Source organism: Corvus hawaiiensis, chromosome 9 (assembly GCF_020740725.1).
Source record: "Corvus hawaiiensis isolate bCorHaw1 chromosome 9, bCorHaw1.pri.cur, whole genome shotgun sequence".
Lineage (NCBI taxonomy): Eukaryota > Metazoa > Chordata > Aves > Passeriformes > Corvidae > Corvus > Corvus hawaiiensis.
In genome coordinates, this window is record NC_063221.1 from 1867480 (window position 1) to 1884889 (window position 17410).

The 17410-nt window shown below is 49.0% G+C and overlaps 1 protein-coding gene across 1 annotated transcript in view; it reads right to left on the reverse strand.

Annotated features, from left to right (window-relative positions):
* The window catches only part of TNN (tenascin N), a 34059-nt gene that overhangs the window by 12006 nt on the left and 4643 nt on the right, over positions 1-17410 (reverse strand). The window contains 9 exon segments of the mRNA XM_048312919.1: positions 1310-1573; positions 3844-3933; positions 4423-4524; positions 4527-4607; positions 5468-5522; positions 5524-5732; positions 14510-14739; positions 14741-14885; positions 15789-16254. Of these exon segments, the coding sequence (XP_048168876.1) occupies positions 1310-1573; positions 3844-3933; positions 4423-4524; positions 4527-4607; positions 5468-5522; positions 5524-5732; positions 14510-14739; positions 14741-14885; positions 15789-16203 (1591 nt within the window). The 5' untranslated portion in view covers positions 16204-16254.

The following is a 17410-nucleotide window of genomic DNA, read 5'->3' on the forward strand; positions in this document are numbered from 1 at the left end:
TGTAATTTCCCCCACACCAGCTTAGCTGCACTGTGATTTACCACACATTAGCTACAGCAAAAGTTGTGATTTTCCACCTGCATGTACTAATCTCAGCTCTTTTGTGAGATGAAAATACATTACTTTTCATTTTAATGAAAGATGCTGAGGCTTGTTTGTGCCACCAGCAGCACATGCTGGGAATGGGGATTTGAATAATCACAGCTCAGCTCGTTAGCAGTATGAGATGCTCACCTGTGGCAAGAAAAACTAAGAAAATTATTTTCTTGTGTGCTATGAAAATCAAGTTTGTTCTTCAGTTCTAATTGCACCACAGCTGGGTATGGACTGTGCTGCTCTGCACATGCAGTGCTTTTCACTACTTAACTCCCTGCGTGGTCCAGGAGCTGCCCACACAGTCATCTGTACCAGTGAGAACATGGGCTGGCTCGAGACAATGAACCAACCTGAAAGTAGGGGATTGACTGAGCTTCATCATGAACCACTGGACTGATCCCCTCGTGTGAGAGCTTCAGACAGTCCTACAAATTCCCCCAAGGCATCTCTTGTTATGTCTAGTCCAATTTACTAGGCTTAAATGTGTTGGTGAACAACCTGAGTGGAGCACTGCAAACATTCCCCTAGGTAATTTTTGTGAAGAAATGCAGATTGCACACATAGAAGACATTTGTCAATTGTCAGCAGAAACTGCTTCTGTACTCACAGTCACACATGGATGGCTGGATTGTAAAAATTCATTAAGACAGAGGTTCAAGAAGTTTCCCAATCCAGCTGCGGACTCAGCTGCAAGCACCCTTCCAATGGAGACTCCCTGTCACCAAAGGACAGCAACCAAATATACTGTTTGGGAGATTTGATTTCCCACATGTTTTTTAATTTATGTTATCATCCAAATAAACACAGTTTTCTTTTTTACACTTTGCCACGATTATCTGTCTGAAACGAGCCTCCTGTCCTGTTGGGAAATGCTACAAGAGTCACCCAAAGAAATGCTTGGTTATGGTTTATGGCATTTTAAGGGCAAGGCATGAATTACACATTCCAGGTGGTTATGAGGTTTTAGTTTTGGCTGTGGCTGACTGTTCTCTGTACTAATAGTAACTGGTCCCTTGCCATAGTGCCTGTCCACAACAGGACTCAGAGCTGTAAGCTGAGCTGGAGACCTGTTCAGCCACACTAATAAGAATTACATGGATTTTTTGCCTCACTAAAAACATGTGCAAAGCAGGAGAGGCTTTACCAAACAAGTAAAATTGATGAAGGAGTTTGAATTTCAAACTCAGTTCCCTCCAGTGCTGCTACAGCTCACCTGTCACAGCTCTGGTGCTTGCCTTCTTACTCCTCTGAGGCCCCTTCTCTGCCCAGATGTCAGTGACATATTCCATGTCTGGCTCCAGATCCAGTGAGGTGACCATGTAATTTTCACTGCCCACGTGTATTTCCCTGGTGTCTCCATCAGCCGGGGTGTATCTCACCATGTACCTGTCTACAGGAGCCTCCACTTTATTCCACGACACCATGGCAGTATCCTCTGTCACTCAGTCAGTGGTCACATTGGTTGGGCTGTTGACTCCTGAGACAGCATTTCAAAGTGCAGGATTAGCTACCTCCAGTTGAATTAAACCACTAAAATACATGTCATGGCATGTTAGGAAGAAATGCTTCCCTAGAAGTGTGGTGAAGCACTGGAACAGGTTGCCCATAGAAGCTGTGGCTGCCCCACCCCTGGAAGTGTTCAAGGCCAGGTTGGATGGGGCTTGGAGCAACCTGGCCTACTGCAAGGTGTCCCTGCCCAGGGCAGGGGTAGGGTTAGATTGATGCCTGAAGTGGCCACCTAAAAACAGAGACTAGACAAGAAAAAGGGAATAAAGGTAGGTATTTATTTGAAGGGCCTTCAGGGGACACCCTGGGGAGCTAAAAGGCTACACCCAAGATGGACTCCGGGTCACGAGTTCTTCACACTTTTATAAGTTTGGCCCATTTTCATATCAGAATAAATTCTCCAATTACAACCCCAGTTAATGATGAAGTTTGCCCTCCTCTTCAGAAGCCTTAGTTTACATATTTTGGGGCCTGGGACAATCTAGGTGTCCTTGGAGAGCAAACCTATAGTGGCTTGTTAAGTCTAACTAGCATGAGAGAACAGTAGCTAACACACCACGGGAAACTTCAGAGTTGCACACTAGGCAGTACAGGATTTGAAAAATATAAAAGTTAAAACCTAAGGCATCATTAAAGATGATGCTCTTTAAGGTCCCTTCAAACTCAAACCATTCCATGTATGCATTTCCTTTATTTTTGCCTTACTGCTTTGGCCAGCTAAAACACTCAGGTTTCCCCCAACAGCCTTTGAAGGAAGGCATCCATGAGAAACCAGGAGAAAGAAGGAATGTTCTACCATTTAGATGAAGCTCTCCATTTCTTTCTGCAGGCAGGGCTTGCAGGCTACCTGTCTCACTTTCCATAGGTACCAGCTTTACCTAGATGCCTTAAAGATCTAGAAATATAACAACACACTTTCAAGACAATGTTAACGCAGGAAGTAATATAAAAGCTGGCCTTTAACTGGAGGCCTCCAGAGGCAAGTATGGAAAAATGCCCACCTCACATAGGGCAAATACAGTTTTATAAATTTATCAAACCAACATAATTGACAAGAATCCCCAATTAGAAACACAGGTGATGAGGTAATTCCACCCCTTGGTTCAACCTCTTCTGGAGCCCCTCTTCTAGCTGTTTATAGAAAAGTGTCTTGGGAGGGTAGCTCACCCTTGGTCTCCAGAGGAAGCAAGATTAGGATTGGGGCCTTTGGAATGTGTTTTGTCTTTCTGTCTATCAGAATAGGAAAAATGCTGGAGCTAGCTAGGAGCTATATAACTATACAGCAATAGTCTGCAGAGAGACAAATATATGAAGAATATATAAAAGTGAAAATCATTTTGGCATCAACCTTCTGGCTTGCCCCTCCCAGCTCCAAGTACAGTGCCTACCCTTTCTCTGCCTCCCGTGTCAGCCATCTGCTGCTCCTCCCTTTCTGCCTTCCCTGCAGACCTGTCTCTCAGACTCCCCCAAGGTTTTGCTATTTTAGCTGATGAATCAGAGCTTGGTGGTAGCTCTTGAAGTAGCTGGTATTTGTCTTAGTTATATCTCCTAAATTCCAGGGGTTACATAAGAATATGAGCATTGGGGATTTTTTTTCCCTTTTTTAAGAATTTTTGCAGCCCCCATGTCTGCCAAGAACAGCTTGAAAACACAAGTCAAGGGTATTCCAAATAATCAGAAGAACAGCCTTAAAATGACATTGTGGAGGTTGTTAGGTTCTAAATTTCATTTTAGTGGAATCATTTACACAACAACCTCAGGAATGTCAGGCCTGATATGGAATTTTTCAGTCTCTGGAAGCAGCACGCCTACCCTTTTGTAAGTGACGAATTTCAGAAATTCCAGAATCTTGTAAGTAGAATGAGAGTTTAAAATTCTTCAAGGTGTCTTTTGCAATAGAATAGCTCAAAAATATTCAGCCTTTTTTTTTTTTTTTTTTTAAGACACTTAATTAGCCAACAGAGTTGTTACTCCATGCAGAGGCTAGCTCACTACACTTATCCTGTGTCTGGATGGAGCTGTTAGTCAAGTTTAGGGTGAAGTTACTGTAAAAAATCAAAGCAAAAGACTGAGCTAGGCCTAGGTTTAGTATTTAATATACAATGTAGGTAAGCTCTAACAAGGTATAAGCAGACCTGGCTGCAGGTCATGCATGAAGAAGCAGTCAATTATGAACCTTTTGTGCTGGAATTCTGAGAGATCTGTCCCCAAACCCTGTAGTAAGAGCAACTTTCCACATACCAGTCCTGCCAGTCACCGAGAATGGTTTCCCCTCTGTGCTGTCTTTCACAGGTATGACAGTGACCTCATGTTCTGTTCCAGGTTTCAGGCCTACAAAAAGCAAAAGGGAGCATTACCAACAATTAGGGAAGACAGCATTTGTTCTTGAAGAAAGCTGTTTTGTGTAGTTTATCCAGCTCCAGGTTTGTCACAGAGGGGAACTGAAAGTTTAGATTGCTATCCAACTTGCTTTTGCCTTTTCAATGCTTTGATAGCACCTTTGGTGTAGGCTTGCCCTTAGGGCATATTGACTGCTGCTGGTGGGGACTTCCATAATACCAGCTCTGAAACAGAAGAATGCACTTTTTTCCAAACAAGGACAGAATTATATGAATGAATATGCCTGGAAAATTGCTATCCACAGAGCATAGCTTTCTCCCTGTGGAGACACCCATCCTTATGCGATAGGGGAGCCCCAATAGATCTCACTGGACATTCACACATGAGAGAAGAATTGTCTCAGGACTACAGTCTGACTGTCAGTCATTCCTGCCACTTCTCCATGCTCCTGCCCAGTTTGGAACACCCACGAGTACTCACCAGTCAGGATGTATCTGCTCTTAGGGTCACTGCTTTTGGGCACCATGACCTGCTTCTCCTCCATCTCCATTAGGGATCTGAACTTCAGCTTGTAATAATCACATCTGTTGGTGGGTTCTCCTGCTCCACTTCCAGGGAGTACTCCATCTCCTCTGTCTCCCAGATGGCACTGGCCGCAGGCAGGACTGGGAAAGACAGCAGAGGGATGTAGAGAAGCAGCAGCAGCACAAAAAGGTAAATAGAAGACAGAAAAGTTGCTAAACAATGCTCCTTCCCTGCCCCATTTCCTGCTCTGAGACCCGAGACATTTTCCTCAGCCAAACTGAAGAGTCAAGCAAGTAGAGCACAGTCATTACTTCAACAGCTTTAGTTTTATTGGTAACATGGTAACAGCCCAGCTCTGGTGTTTGCTGGCTCTCAGTTCCCACCTGTTGTGCTAGAAGCAGGAAAAATGTCAAAATCACCAAGCTTTTCACTGTCTTTGCCAAGTACAAACAAACAGCATAATATCAGCTGCTAACCAGATGACATTTCAGCTCTCAAGAGACTGCTTCAAATACACAGCCTTTGCACACTCAACCTCTTAACCTCAGCAGGATCATGCTCATTCAGGCCTGGGAAGAGACTATGAGGAGACTACTCACTGCTGCAGACATGTCTGGACAGTAAGTACCTAGGAATGACACCCTGCCTACTTTGAAGTTTTTTCTGCATCCAGCTGAACAGTGCATTACTCTTAGTAACATGCTGCCTTTATCCTGCATGCTCCCATTCCTGATTCTTGCAGCAGGCAACACTACAAATTCACTGGAATTCACTTGTCAACAACAAGTGGGATTTGGACAAGAAAAATGGAGAGAGAGGAAATCTGCAATAGATTCAGCCCTAATGATCCAAATCTGGGAACAGATTCTCCAGAAACAATGACATAACTAGGCTGGGAAGAGGAAGTGCTCTCCAGCACTCAGTTCCCCTCACTTGTTGAAATATAACTTAAAGATTTACAACATTTACAATGTAAAAAAAAAAAATTATCTGCTCCTACCTGTACTTGCTTCTAGATGCTTGGGCTCACTGGCAATCCCCTTCTTCACATGATGGAAGCATGACATTGTGAGATTCCACCCTTGTAACACATGCAATCTCATAGCTGAGCTGCTCTTTGGGCACGTGGATTTATTTCACCAGCATCTCATACCCAGCCGGATAACAGGTAAGGAGGTAATTATCCACACCAGTCACTGGATCCCAGCTGACAGCCAGAGAGTTCTCCATGGAGCTCAGCACCTGCATATTCTGGGGAGCAAGGACTACAAGAGAAACAGAGAAAAACATTGCAATGAGGATCACAACTTGCCATATGGCCAAGCATGAAATTTCTTCAAACATATTTTGAGTAAGAAAATGCAGAACTGGAGCTCCCAGCCTGCAGTCATCTTGGATTTAACCATTTCTTTCTGCTCAACAGCATATCATCAGATACAAATGAATAATGCAGCCAGCAACAAATACAGTAATTTCCTGGATGACTCTTTCCAGCTTCTAAACCCACACTGGCGTAAGGAAAACTCTCTCATAAAGCTCTCCCTACCAATGCATCCAGGAAGAGAAAGACAAGCCAAACCCCTCTTTTCCTGTAACTGTCAGAGTTAATACAAAATGTCAACTGGTCCCCAAAACCAGGGAGTGCAGCTTCTCTACAGCAGAGGCAGAAACCTGAGCTTTTCTGCCGGAGTACTGATGGAAACTTACACTTGGTGCCTGGAGGAGACCTGGGCAAATCTGCTGCACTTAAGACATTTCAAGACACCAATATTACCTTAATTTTGCCACAAGACAGACAGCTCACCAGTGTCTTGAAGCAGACCTTGAAAGCAGTCCATCCGTTTACCATCAAGTTTACCTGATTTTAATTACAAGTGTGTTGGGGTGGCTCAGCCTGCTCTCGGGCTGCAACCATCAAATGTCAGTCACCAGAAGGATCACTGTGGTCTAGGTTACCTCCCCCTGGGTGGCTCCCAATCCTAAATTACCTCCCCCTGTTCCAGAAAGTTCTCCCTTTTCTGGTTATTAATTGGTTCCCTGTTATGACTCCTGCCTCCATATTTTCCCCATTTGTTCTGAAAAATTGTATCCTCCCCTCTGCTTGTACCCCATTGGTTGTTTTCTCTTTCCCTGCCTTACTCCACCCCCCCATAAAGGGGCGAGCCTGCATCTCCTTGGGGCTTTTGCTGGTCCCTGGTCCCTCCTGCAAATAAACGCGTTGGCACTCACAGCAGAAGCCCCTTCCGCCTTCTTTGCCTCCGGGCAAACGCCAGCCTGATCATCGGCTGCCCGACAATGTGCTTCCTCTGAGGAGGAGCCAGGCACGCACCCATCTCACGCTGATTCCACAGAGCCGTCCAGCGAGGAAGCTGTGGAGGCCAACGCTGCGTCCCCTCGGGGCTTGTGATTACAAGCCCCCGGTTGCGTTACAAGTGAGCTGATCATAAGCTGATCAAGCCATCTACCAGCTGTATTTCATTAGCAAGTGTCGTGATTTGACACTGGCCAAATGCCAGGCACCCACAGAAGTCACTCACTCACCCTCTCCTGCTACAGCTGGGCAGAGGGGAGAAAAAATTTAAACAGAGGGCTCATGAGTTGAGATAAGGACCACGAGAGAACACTCCAAGGGCAAAACAGGCTCAGCTTAGAGGTACAAAGTGAGTTTATTACTAACAAAATCAGAGGAGGGTAACGAGAAGTAAAACAAACATTTAAAAGCACCTTTTCTTCCCCCAAGCCCTCCCTCCTTCTCACCAACGGCACAGGGGAGAGGGCGTGGGGGTTTGCTCAGTTTGTCACCCAAGGATTTTCTTCTGCTGCACAGGGAGAGAAGCTGTAGAAGTTGTTCCCCTGCTGCCCCGTGGGGTCCCTGCCACGGGAGACAGTTCTCCGTGACCTTCTCCAGCGTGGGTCCACTCTGACGAGCAGCGGTGCTGCCAAACCTGCTGCAGCGTGAGTCCCTCCCACGGGCACACAGTCCTCCCAAAACTGCTGCGGCGTGGGTCACTCTTCCACGGGGTGCACTCCTCCAAGGCCAGGCTGCTCCAGCCTGAGAGCGGGGCACCCTCTCTCCATCGGGTCTCCCACTGGAGCACAGCCTCCTCCAGGCATCCACCTGCTCTGGCATGGACACCTCCCCCGTGGGCTGCGGATGTATGTCTGCATCCCCCGTGGATCCCCAGGGGCTGTGGGTGGATCTCTGCATTCCCCGTGGATCCCCAGGGGCTGTGGGTGGATCTCTGCATCCCCCGTGGATCCTCAGGGGCTGTGGGTGGATCTCTGCATCCCCCATGGATCCCCAGGGGCTGCAGTGGCACAGCTGCTTCACCACGATCTTCACCAAAGCCTGCAGAGGAATCTGGGCTCCGGTGCCCAGGGCACCTCGTGTCCCTCCTTCTCCACTGACTCCGGTGCCTCCGTGTTGTTCCCCTCAGGTGTTCTCACCTGCTCCTCTTCTCTGGCCAGGAAAAAACTGTCCGTGCACACTGTTCTGATTTTCTTCTTCAATCTGTTATCACGGAGGTGTTAGCAGCCTCTGCAATTGGCCCAGCCTTGGCCAGCAGCTTGTCCATCTTCAGAGCCATCAGGGATTGGCTCTGTTGGACATGGGGAAAGTTTCCAGCAGCTTCTCACAGCAGCCACCTCTGTGGCCCCCCCGCTACCCAAAACCAGGCCCTGCAAAACCAACACAGTCCCCTGGTCCGGGGCTGCTCCGGGCCCGTTCCCGGCTGCCCCGCTGCTGTTGGGACCCTTTGTGACACGGGACCTGATGGTGGCCAGAGACCTTTGTGACATCAGAGAGCCCCACCCTGGCTGAGGGGTTTCTAGGGGCACCGCAGGGCTCGGGGTGCCCAGTCGCAGGAGAGCCACTCCAGAAGGAGGAAGCAACTCCCGGGATCCGTCTGCGCCAGAGGCCGAGAGCGACGGACGCGGACAGAGGCAGCGAAGCCACCCCCGAGTCCCGGTGCCCCAGCCCCGTAGCCAGCTGGCCGCACGGCCAGGCCCTCAGCAGGCAGTGAGTAGGGGCAGGGAGCAGGTCAGGCCTGCCACTGTCACACATCGAGGGGAGGACGAGGGGAGCTTTGCTGAGATGGGCCAAGAGCTTTCCCGGTGGGGAGCTGAGCCAAAGCAGGAGATGTCCAAAATCTCCCTGCGGGAGCAGCAAACAGGGCCAGAAGTGCACCCAGTGAAGGACAGCAGCGCCAAGGAGCTGTCCCGAGGGGCAGAGGATGGAGCCCAAGAGCTGTCCCAGCAGCAGGACGATGTCACCTGCAGCACTGGGGACAAAGCCTTGGGCCCAGGGATGGAGGAGGGGCCCCAGCCTTGTGTCCCGGCGGGGCCCGGCTCCCCCAGCCCCGCGGGCACAGCGGCGGCAGCAGAGGCAGCGCCTGCCCCGCCCTGCGCCTCTCCTGGCCCGGGCCGTGCCACGGAGGCCGAGCCGGCAGCTGCTGCCCCGGCCGGAGCTGCTGGGCAGGAGGAGCCCCGCGAGCCCCTCGCTGCCCAGCAGGAGGAAAAGGCCCCGCAGCCTCCTGTGCCCAGCTGGGAGCTGCCCTCAGCAAGGGCACAGAGCCGGGTTCCTGCCCCAGGGAGCCCCCCCGCGGGCCGCAACCTGGTTCTTGAATTGGCCTGGCACCTCAGCCGTGAGTATGAGTGGCCCATCCTGCGCTCCAAGTGGGAGCTGGAGGGAGTGTGGGACATGGAGCAAAGACTGGCTGTGAAAATGGGAGAAACAGCCGCGGCTGAAAGGGAGCAGAGCCCGGTGCCGGACCTGGTGAGACTCCCCAGGCCCTTGCCCAGCCAGCTGGGAGCCATCAGGGAGCAGCAGGAGGGGACAGCGGCATGGTCAGAGGAAGGCGGCGACGAGGAGACCTCGGACTGCGACAGGGCCTGGGACTCCTGCAGCGACACAGACCCGTCCCAGGGGGAATATGACACAGACACGGAGCTGTCCCCAGAGGAAGAGGACGGAGACGAAGACCTGTCTCAGTTTGGTGTCACCTTCAGCCCTGAGGACAGAGGCTCGAGCCCAGAGATGGAGGGGGATGTGGTGCCGAAGCCTTATTTCACACCGGAGTCGGACACGTCTTCCCGCTGGGTCCCTGTCATCTACGACCCTCTGAAGACACCCTTGAGTCCAGTGATGGAGGAGGAGGAGGAGCTGCAGCACGAGGCAGAGCTGTCCCAGGGAGAAAGGAACAGCTGCTCCCCAAGGGTGTCCCAGGGGGAAGAGTGTTCGGAGCAGGAGCTGTCCAGGGGAGTGTCGGACAGGGAAGAGTGCATGGAGGAAGAGATGTCCCTCGGAGAAGCCAACAGCTCCCAGGAACGCTCAGACTGGGAAGAACACCTGGAGAAAGAGCTGTCCCAGGGGGACATCAAGAGCCGGGAAGAAGTTTCCGATTGGGAAGAACACGTTGGCACAGCCCTTTCCCAACAGGAAGTGTCCCTCGGCCAGGACGTGACCCCAGGGAACGGCCACAGTCCCTCCGTGCCCTCCAGCTGGGAGAATGACAGCGACCAGGAGCTCGCGCAAGAGCCCTGGGAAGTCGGCACCGAATCTGGCAGCTGCGTGAAGCCCTTGGCCCCGGAGGAGGACGAGTGGGACGAGCTGAGCGTCCTGGAGCTGCCCCCGGAGGAAGACAAAGAGCAAAAACAGAGGGCTTTTGCGGCAGACGGGCTCCCAGTGCCTGCGCCTCGTGAGGCCTGGGCTGAGGGCCCGGCCCCGGAGCCGTGCAGCCTCCCCAGCCCCTCGCCTGCCCGGCTGGGAGCCCAGGCCCTCCGTGAGCAGCCGGCTGCCCCCAGGAAACGTCCCTCCCGCTTCAGGCGGGCGCTGCGGGCGCTGCGGGGGCTGCTCCGCTGTCCCTGCCTGGCGGCACCACCCGAGGAGTAGCAGCGACACGGCACCCACAGCAGCCAGCACACGGCACCCATTGCTCCAGAGCCGCCCTCCCTGCGGGGCTGCGGCACCCACGGGGCTCCCAACCCACGGCATCGGGAACCAACGGCAACGGGAGCAGGAGCATGGAGAAGACGGAGATGACAAAGAGAAGATGAAGAAGACGACGACAAAGACGACGACGAAGACGACAAAGACGAAGATGATGAAGAGGATGATGACAAAGAAGACCAAGACAAAGAAGAAGAGGAAGAAGAATAATTTAAAGATACATAGAAGAGTAAGAATAGGAATAAGAATTAAGCAATACATAGCAGAAGAGGAATAAGAATAGCAATTTAAGTATCTCTAGAAGAAGAGGAATAAGAATAGCAATTTAAGTATCTCTAGAAGAAGAGGAATAAGAATTTAAAAATCTATAGAAGAAGGACAGTAATAGGAATAAGAATTTTAAAATCCATAGGAGGAGAAGAGGTATAAGTAGAAGAAGAATGTAGAAATACGTAGAAGAACTAAAGAAAGAAGCAGGATAGTGAAAGAATAAGGAGAATAAGAAGAATAATTTCAAATTCCATAAATGAAGATAAAATCTAGTAAATAAATAAAATTAGCAAATATTTTCTCTTTGTTCCATATTGTACATTTACGTTGCAGTGTAGGATATAAAAACATGAATGCACAGTAGGTTGAATAGGACAGAGTTCCAACTCCTGAAGATATTTTCCCATTTTCCAATAAAATTTGTGAGGCACAAGAGCAGAGTCTCCAGATTGCCTTTCTCCTCTCTCCGAGCCATTGATGCATTTCCCACCTCAGTCCCAGGGAGTGCCCTGGGAGCAGCGACTGCTCAGCCCCAGCGCCCGCGGGAGAGTCCCCGGCTGGAACCCGGAAAGCTTGGAGCCAGCTGGGATTGGGCTCTGCTCCCAGGGAACGAGGGATGGGATGAGAGGGAACGGCCTCCAGCTGTGCCAGGCAAGGGTCAGGTTGGATACTGGCAACAATTAATGCCTGGAAAGGGTTTTCCAGCCCAGGCATGGGTTTCAATGGGGTCCTGGAGCAATGGGAGCTGCACACGGTGGCATGCTTCCAGGCCGGGCTTTGCCGTGGAAAACACAACCCTTTCCCTGGGTTTGGAATAAATCTGGAGTCAATCCAGGTCCCACGCAGGGCTCTGGGCACAGCAGGGCCATGAGTGCCTGTCGTGGTTTGGCGCTGGCCCTACGCCAGGCACCCACGAGCGTCACTCACTGACCCTCCCCTGCCGCAGCTGGGCAGAGGAGAGAAAAATGTAATGAAGTTGAGTTAAGGACCGGGAGAAAACACTCCAAGGGCAAAACAGGCTCAGCTTAGAGGTACAAAGTGAGTTTATTGCTGACAAAATAGAAGAGGATAAGGAGAAGTAAAAGAAGTCCTTAAGAAAAGCACCTTTTTCCCCCAAGCCCTCCCTCCTTCCCAGCGACAGCGCAGGGGAAAGGGCGTGGGGGTTTGCTCAGTTTGCCACACGAGGTTTTCTTCCACTGCTCACGGAGAGGAGCCCTTCCCCTGCTGCCCCGTGGGGTCCCTGCCACGGGAGACAGTTCTCCGTGACCTTCTCCAGCGTGGGTCCACTCTCACGAGCAGTGGTCCTGCCAAACCTGCTGCAGCGTGAGTCCCTCCCACGGGCACACAGTCCTCCCAAAACTGCTGCGGCGTGGGTCACTCTTCCACGGGGTGCACTCCTCCAAGGCCAGGCTGCTCCAGCCTGGGAGCGGGGCACCCTCTCTCCATCGGGTCTCCCACTGGAGCACAGCCTCCTCCAGGCATCCACCTGCTCTGGCATGGACACCTCCCCCGTGGGCTGTGGGTGGATCTCTGCATCCCCCGTGGATCCCCAGGGGCTGTGGGTGGATCTCTGCATCCCCCGTGGATCCCCATCGGCTGCAGTGGCACAGCTGCTTCACCATGGTCTTCACCAAAGCCTGCAGAGGAATCTCGGCTCCGGCGCCCAGGGCACCTCGTGTCCCACCTTCTCCACTGACCTTGGTTTCTCCATGTTGTTTCCCTCACCTGTTCTCACCTCCTCCTCTTCTCTGGCTGGAAAATTACGACCGACCCCCGCTTTGTCTTGATTTTCTTCTTCAATCTGTTATCACAGAGGTGTTAGCAGCCTCTGCAATTGGCCCAGCCTTGGCCAGCAGCTTGTCCATCTTCAGAGCCATCAGGGATTGGCTCTGTCGGACATGGGGAAAGTTTCCAGCAGCTTCTCACAGCAGCCACCTCTGTGGCCCCCCCGCTGCCAAAAACCAGGCCCTGCAAAACCAACACAGCAAGGCTCTAACTGATAGCAAAGCATAGATAGATAGGGCCTGTAAAAAGGCATGTGTCAGCAATGTGAGGTCAGATAACATCAGGAGATTCTTCTCACTTGAAAGACACCAACATGTGTTCATTCCCACGTGTAGTTCACAGCTTTCACCAAACCCTCCCTCACTGTGTGCATAACATTGCTTTCACTGAAAACTTTGTACAAAATATGAGACTGTTCATCCCGTCTCCTCTTGTAATATAGAAGCTGGATTTAAATAATCCAGCTTTGCCGTAAAATAATGAAGAACCTAAATACATGTGGTGTAGTTTATTCCTTGTCTAAGCAGAGTTCAGAAGAGGATTGTCTGTCTGCTGTTCAACATCTTTGTACTCTAGTTCTCCTTCAGAAGGAATTGCAAAGCATTAATTATACTCTTGCATGCTTGATAGTAACTTCTAAAATGTTCAGACATTCCAGTTACCATGGCAACATAAAATATGTCACTTCATGATCTGAGACACAAAAAACCCCATATTAATAACAATAAATAAAGCCAGTGCTCAGTGTATATGTCTCAGGATGCAGAAATCTAACCCAGATTGGAACAGAAAAGACAATTTGACATCTATGGGAGAGGAGCACTTGGCTACAGCTGCTGAGATGGGAACCATTTTCCTTTGGACTTATTTAAGCAGGACTGGAAGTGTAGTGCTCAGAAACAGTAACCAAATGGATTGTGCTATATGCATTGATTCTGTAGTCCTTGCTCATTCAGACAACAGAAGGCACTTTCACAGCCTGTAAAACAGCTGCAGGTTTCGTGGAAAGAAGAAGATCTAAAGCTGGACCCGGACAGGCCTCTGGGAGAGAATGACTGGGCAGCAGTTCTCTGAGAAAATTGTTTCTGCTCTGGTAGGAACTCTTCTGCTTGCCACCTCTATAAAGGTGCTGCCTCCTGAGTAGCAAATCTCAGTCTACTGACAGGAGAGAAGAATGCTGGATAGCCACACCATCCTCTCCCTCTGAACAGTGTGGAAGGGCCAGGAGGAGTGAAGTTTTAAGCTACTAATCTTTTATTTAAAAGGTAAGTCTCTGAGCAGACAGATTAGGCCTGAAACATGAGGGATGATACAGAGCAGAGCACATCTGTGAAGAAGGTCACTGAAAACCCTCACTGAGCAAGAGCTGCTGCTCAGTGTGTGCTGGTTACTTCTTCACAGGGAGCTGCAAAAGATTAGATCAAGTGTGCCATGCTGAGAAGGGGCTTCCAGGGCAAAAAGCTGAGTACTGGAGTACCAATCTGTGGCTGCAGGGAGGCAGAATGAACCAGGAACTGCAGGATACTCCTCAAGGTCTTCTCAGGCAAATCCTACTACCTTGTAACAAGGCAGGACAAGGGAGAATCTCCCAAAGACCTCACTTCAAAGGGAGGCTTTTTAAAGGATTTACACATCCTTTGTCTCACAGGTTTTATCCAATCAACTACCTCATCAGCAAGCAGTGCACACTGCAGCAAACGTGATTTTACCTTCTAATGTCTCATTTGTACGTCAAGAAACAGACTCTGTCTCCTTCTTTAATTACAGGCTCCATGCCCATTTTGCTCTCTCCTTCAGCTGCTGCACACAGGCTGGTGCTAGCACAACCTTTAACTGTATTTTCACCTTTCCCTACTTCAGCAGTGTTTCCCAGGCAGTTCTTGAAGACAAAGACCAGTCAGCCAGCAGAAACTCCAAGCTAACCATGGTGATCCCAGGGTTGGCTTACCTACAGGATTAGCTAAAAGTGTATTGGAAGGAGAGATGGAAAGTCAGATTGCAAGAATGAAGAGAGAAGTAACTCCCAGGCACATGTCTTACCCTGGGAGCAGTTGAGGCCAAAGAAGCCATCGTGTCAGTAGCACACTCCTGTATCACAGAACCTGTTGCCACTGCAATCCCCAGGACACCGTTTCTCACTGCAGTCTTCTCCAGTGAACTCCTCGTGGCACTGGCAGACCCCTTGGGCTGTGTCACAGATCCCACTGCTGCTGCAGCTCTCCAGACACAGCTGAAGGCTGCAATCCTCACCAAAGAAACACTCATCACAGACATTTCCCAGCACTGCAGTGCCTGTTACTGCTACAGTGGCTGGGGCAGGCAGGGTGGGAGCAGTCACTGCCCTCCCAGCCCTTGGCACACTCACAGCTGCAAGTCTCATAGAACAAAGTCCCACGGCCACTGCAGTGAGGGACATCTGGCCAGAGCAGCACCAGGATGCACAACAGCAAATGTGACACACAGATGAGAGAAAACAAAAACAAAACACAAGAAAAAAACTAGGAACACAGCATTAGATAGGTAGTGCAAAGGTATGTTCAAGGTCATTAAAGGGAAGAATAAATATCACTGAAAAATAGGGACTGAAAAAGACCTGATGGCATCACCTTGTCCATCTGTCCCAGGTCCAAGGAGGGACCAGCTCCACCCTTGCTTTTTCCAACATGTTTGTCCATGGTCAGCAGGAACACGGGTTCCATGACCACCCCAGAGAGTCAATTAGGAAGTTTCCCACAGCCTCTAACCTAAACCTTAATGTTGTAATTTAAACTCACTATTTCTCACTGCAGATATTTATTAAGATGGAGAGCACATTATTCTCATCTGCCATACATCTGTATTTTTCACGTAAGCAAAGTCTTAGGACTTCCCCTGTCTCCATTCCCCAAATAACAACAGTTCATTAAATTCAGAGGCCACGCAGTATAAATCTGTGATCCCAGGCAGAGCCTGGGGCACCACAAAACATTATCATCATAAACTCTGCTCCTCTTTTAGTCACTTATCAAAGAGGAAATAAAAAGACAAATTCTCAGCAATGGCAAAATTCTGGAGGCAAAGTTGAGAAAGAAAAAGATGGCAACTAGAAGTGCCTACTTCATCTTTCACCCTCCTGTCCTCCAGAAAATCCTCTATTGAAACCTCCCTATTGAAACCTACATGAATCTCAAAAACCAGGGCACCAGCCCATGCGAAGGACTCAAGCATTTTGCTCATGGAGAACTCCCAATAACCTTGACAAATTATTCCAGTCCCCAGATCTCAGCAGTAAATAGGCTGGACCTGGGAAGTAAGAACAGATATCACTCTTGTTACCTACCTTGGCTTCCCCCACAGCTCTTCTGAGGGCTGCAAACTTCCCTCAGCTCTGCCACTTCTTTCTCAAGCTTCTCCATCCTTTCAAAGAGATCCATAATGCGGGTCAAAGTTTCACAGTTCCCTTTGGGTGTCTGCACACGGATGTTGTGCCTAAAGATTATATTCTGCTCTTCATTGTCCTCAGCCTCTCCAGGATCTAGCTGCACCCTACTGTTCTCTTCATCATGCTGTAATGGATTTGCTTCAGCTTTAATCTGGGAGAGTGTGGGCAGGTCAATCTTACAGGAGTGGCTGAAGGATATTCTTTGAGCATTGCTGGTGCAGTTATGAGATGCAGGATGCTGAACAGCAGATGTCTGGAGAGCACAACACAGCAATAAATCCATTGGGAAGGCAAGCCAGCCCTGGAAATTCATCTCAGAGATGGCAGGTTCTTAGAGGAGTAGCTGACCCTTCAAACAGCACAGCTGCTTTCAAGATTTAAAAAAAAAAAAAAAAAAAAAAAAAGGTAAGAATCGTGATCATAAAGCTGGTTTTCACGATTTTCTAAAAGACAAATTATTTGTCTTGCCCTGATTCACAACTAGGTTGGTAAGTACCTGGAAAAGTCACAGTGAATGAGATAGATACAAAAGAGCTTCCAGACTCTCCAAGTAAGAGCTCTAAGTTTTCAACCTTCAAATAAGAGTTGGGATCATGGTCCATTGCAATTGTAAACTATGCCATAGTGCCTCTCATTCCCCTGCAGTTACAACAGACTTTTTACCAGTCTCTCAGCTGTGGTCTGGACTACTGACCATGGCATTCTCCAGCACCGTGCATGGTCTTCAACTCAAAGCCTGATAACTGTGCCGATGCTGTGTGCATGAAAAATTCAGAGAGCTGACACTGATCTTTCTGTACAGGAAATTTGGGACACAGTTTTGCCCACTTCACGTTAGCCTTCTAATATAGCATGTAGCCTACACTGTTATCTGGATTTGGGAGAATTAAAAAGATTTGCTCCATTTGACACCAATGCATTGGCATTTTGTGTACCCAAATAATAGATTCACTTGAGAGATTTCAAGTTCATTTTGCTTTGACTCCTTTATCTGATTTATCGTCTTAGCACTGGCACAGTTCATGTGGAAGCTACTAGAGCACATCTGTTAACATGTGGAGCAAGAGGATGAGTCGTAAAACTATTTGTTTTCCCATACTTTTATTTCAGAATTAACTGTTCTTTTCTACCTTGCATAAATATATAGGAAGAGCTTATTTTCAGGTTGATTTATTCTCAAAGCTAAGACCTAACTAAATAAAATTAGTGTTAAATTTCATTGACATTCAGAAGTTGAAACTGAAGTTCAAATGTTTAAAGTTTTCAGGTACAGTCATTCACACCAAAAAACCATGTTTGCTGTAAAAGTTTTGTGCAGTCAACCAAGGAAGAATTTTGGACTTAATGAACACCTCATAGATAAAAACAACAAGAAAGTAGAAGCTGAGCAAGGAGGGAAGGAAGGATAAAATATAAAGTCAGAAACCTGAATTTATCAGTTGGCTTATTCAGTATTGTATGCTGAATGTTGGCATTAATGGTACATGTCAATCTGTACAGAAGGTGATATATATATATAT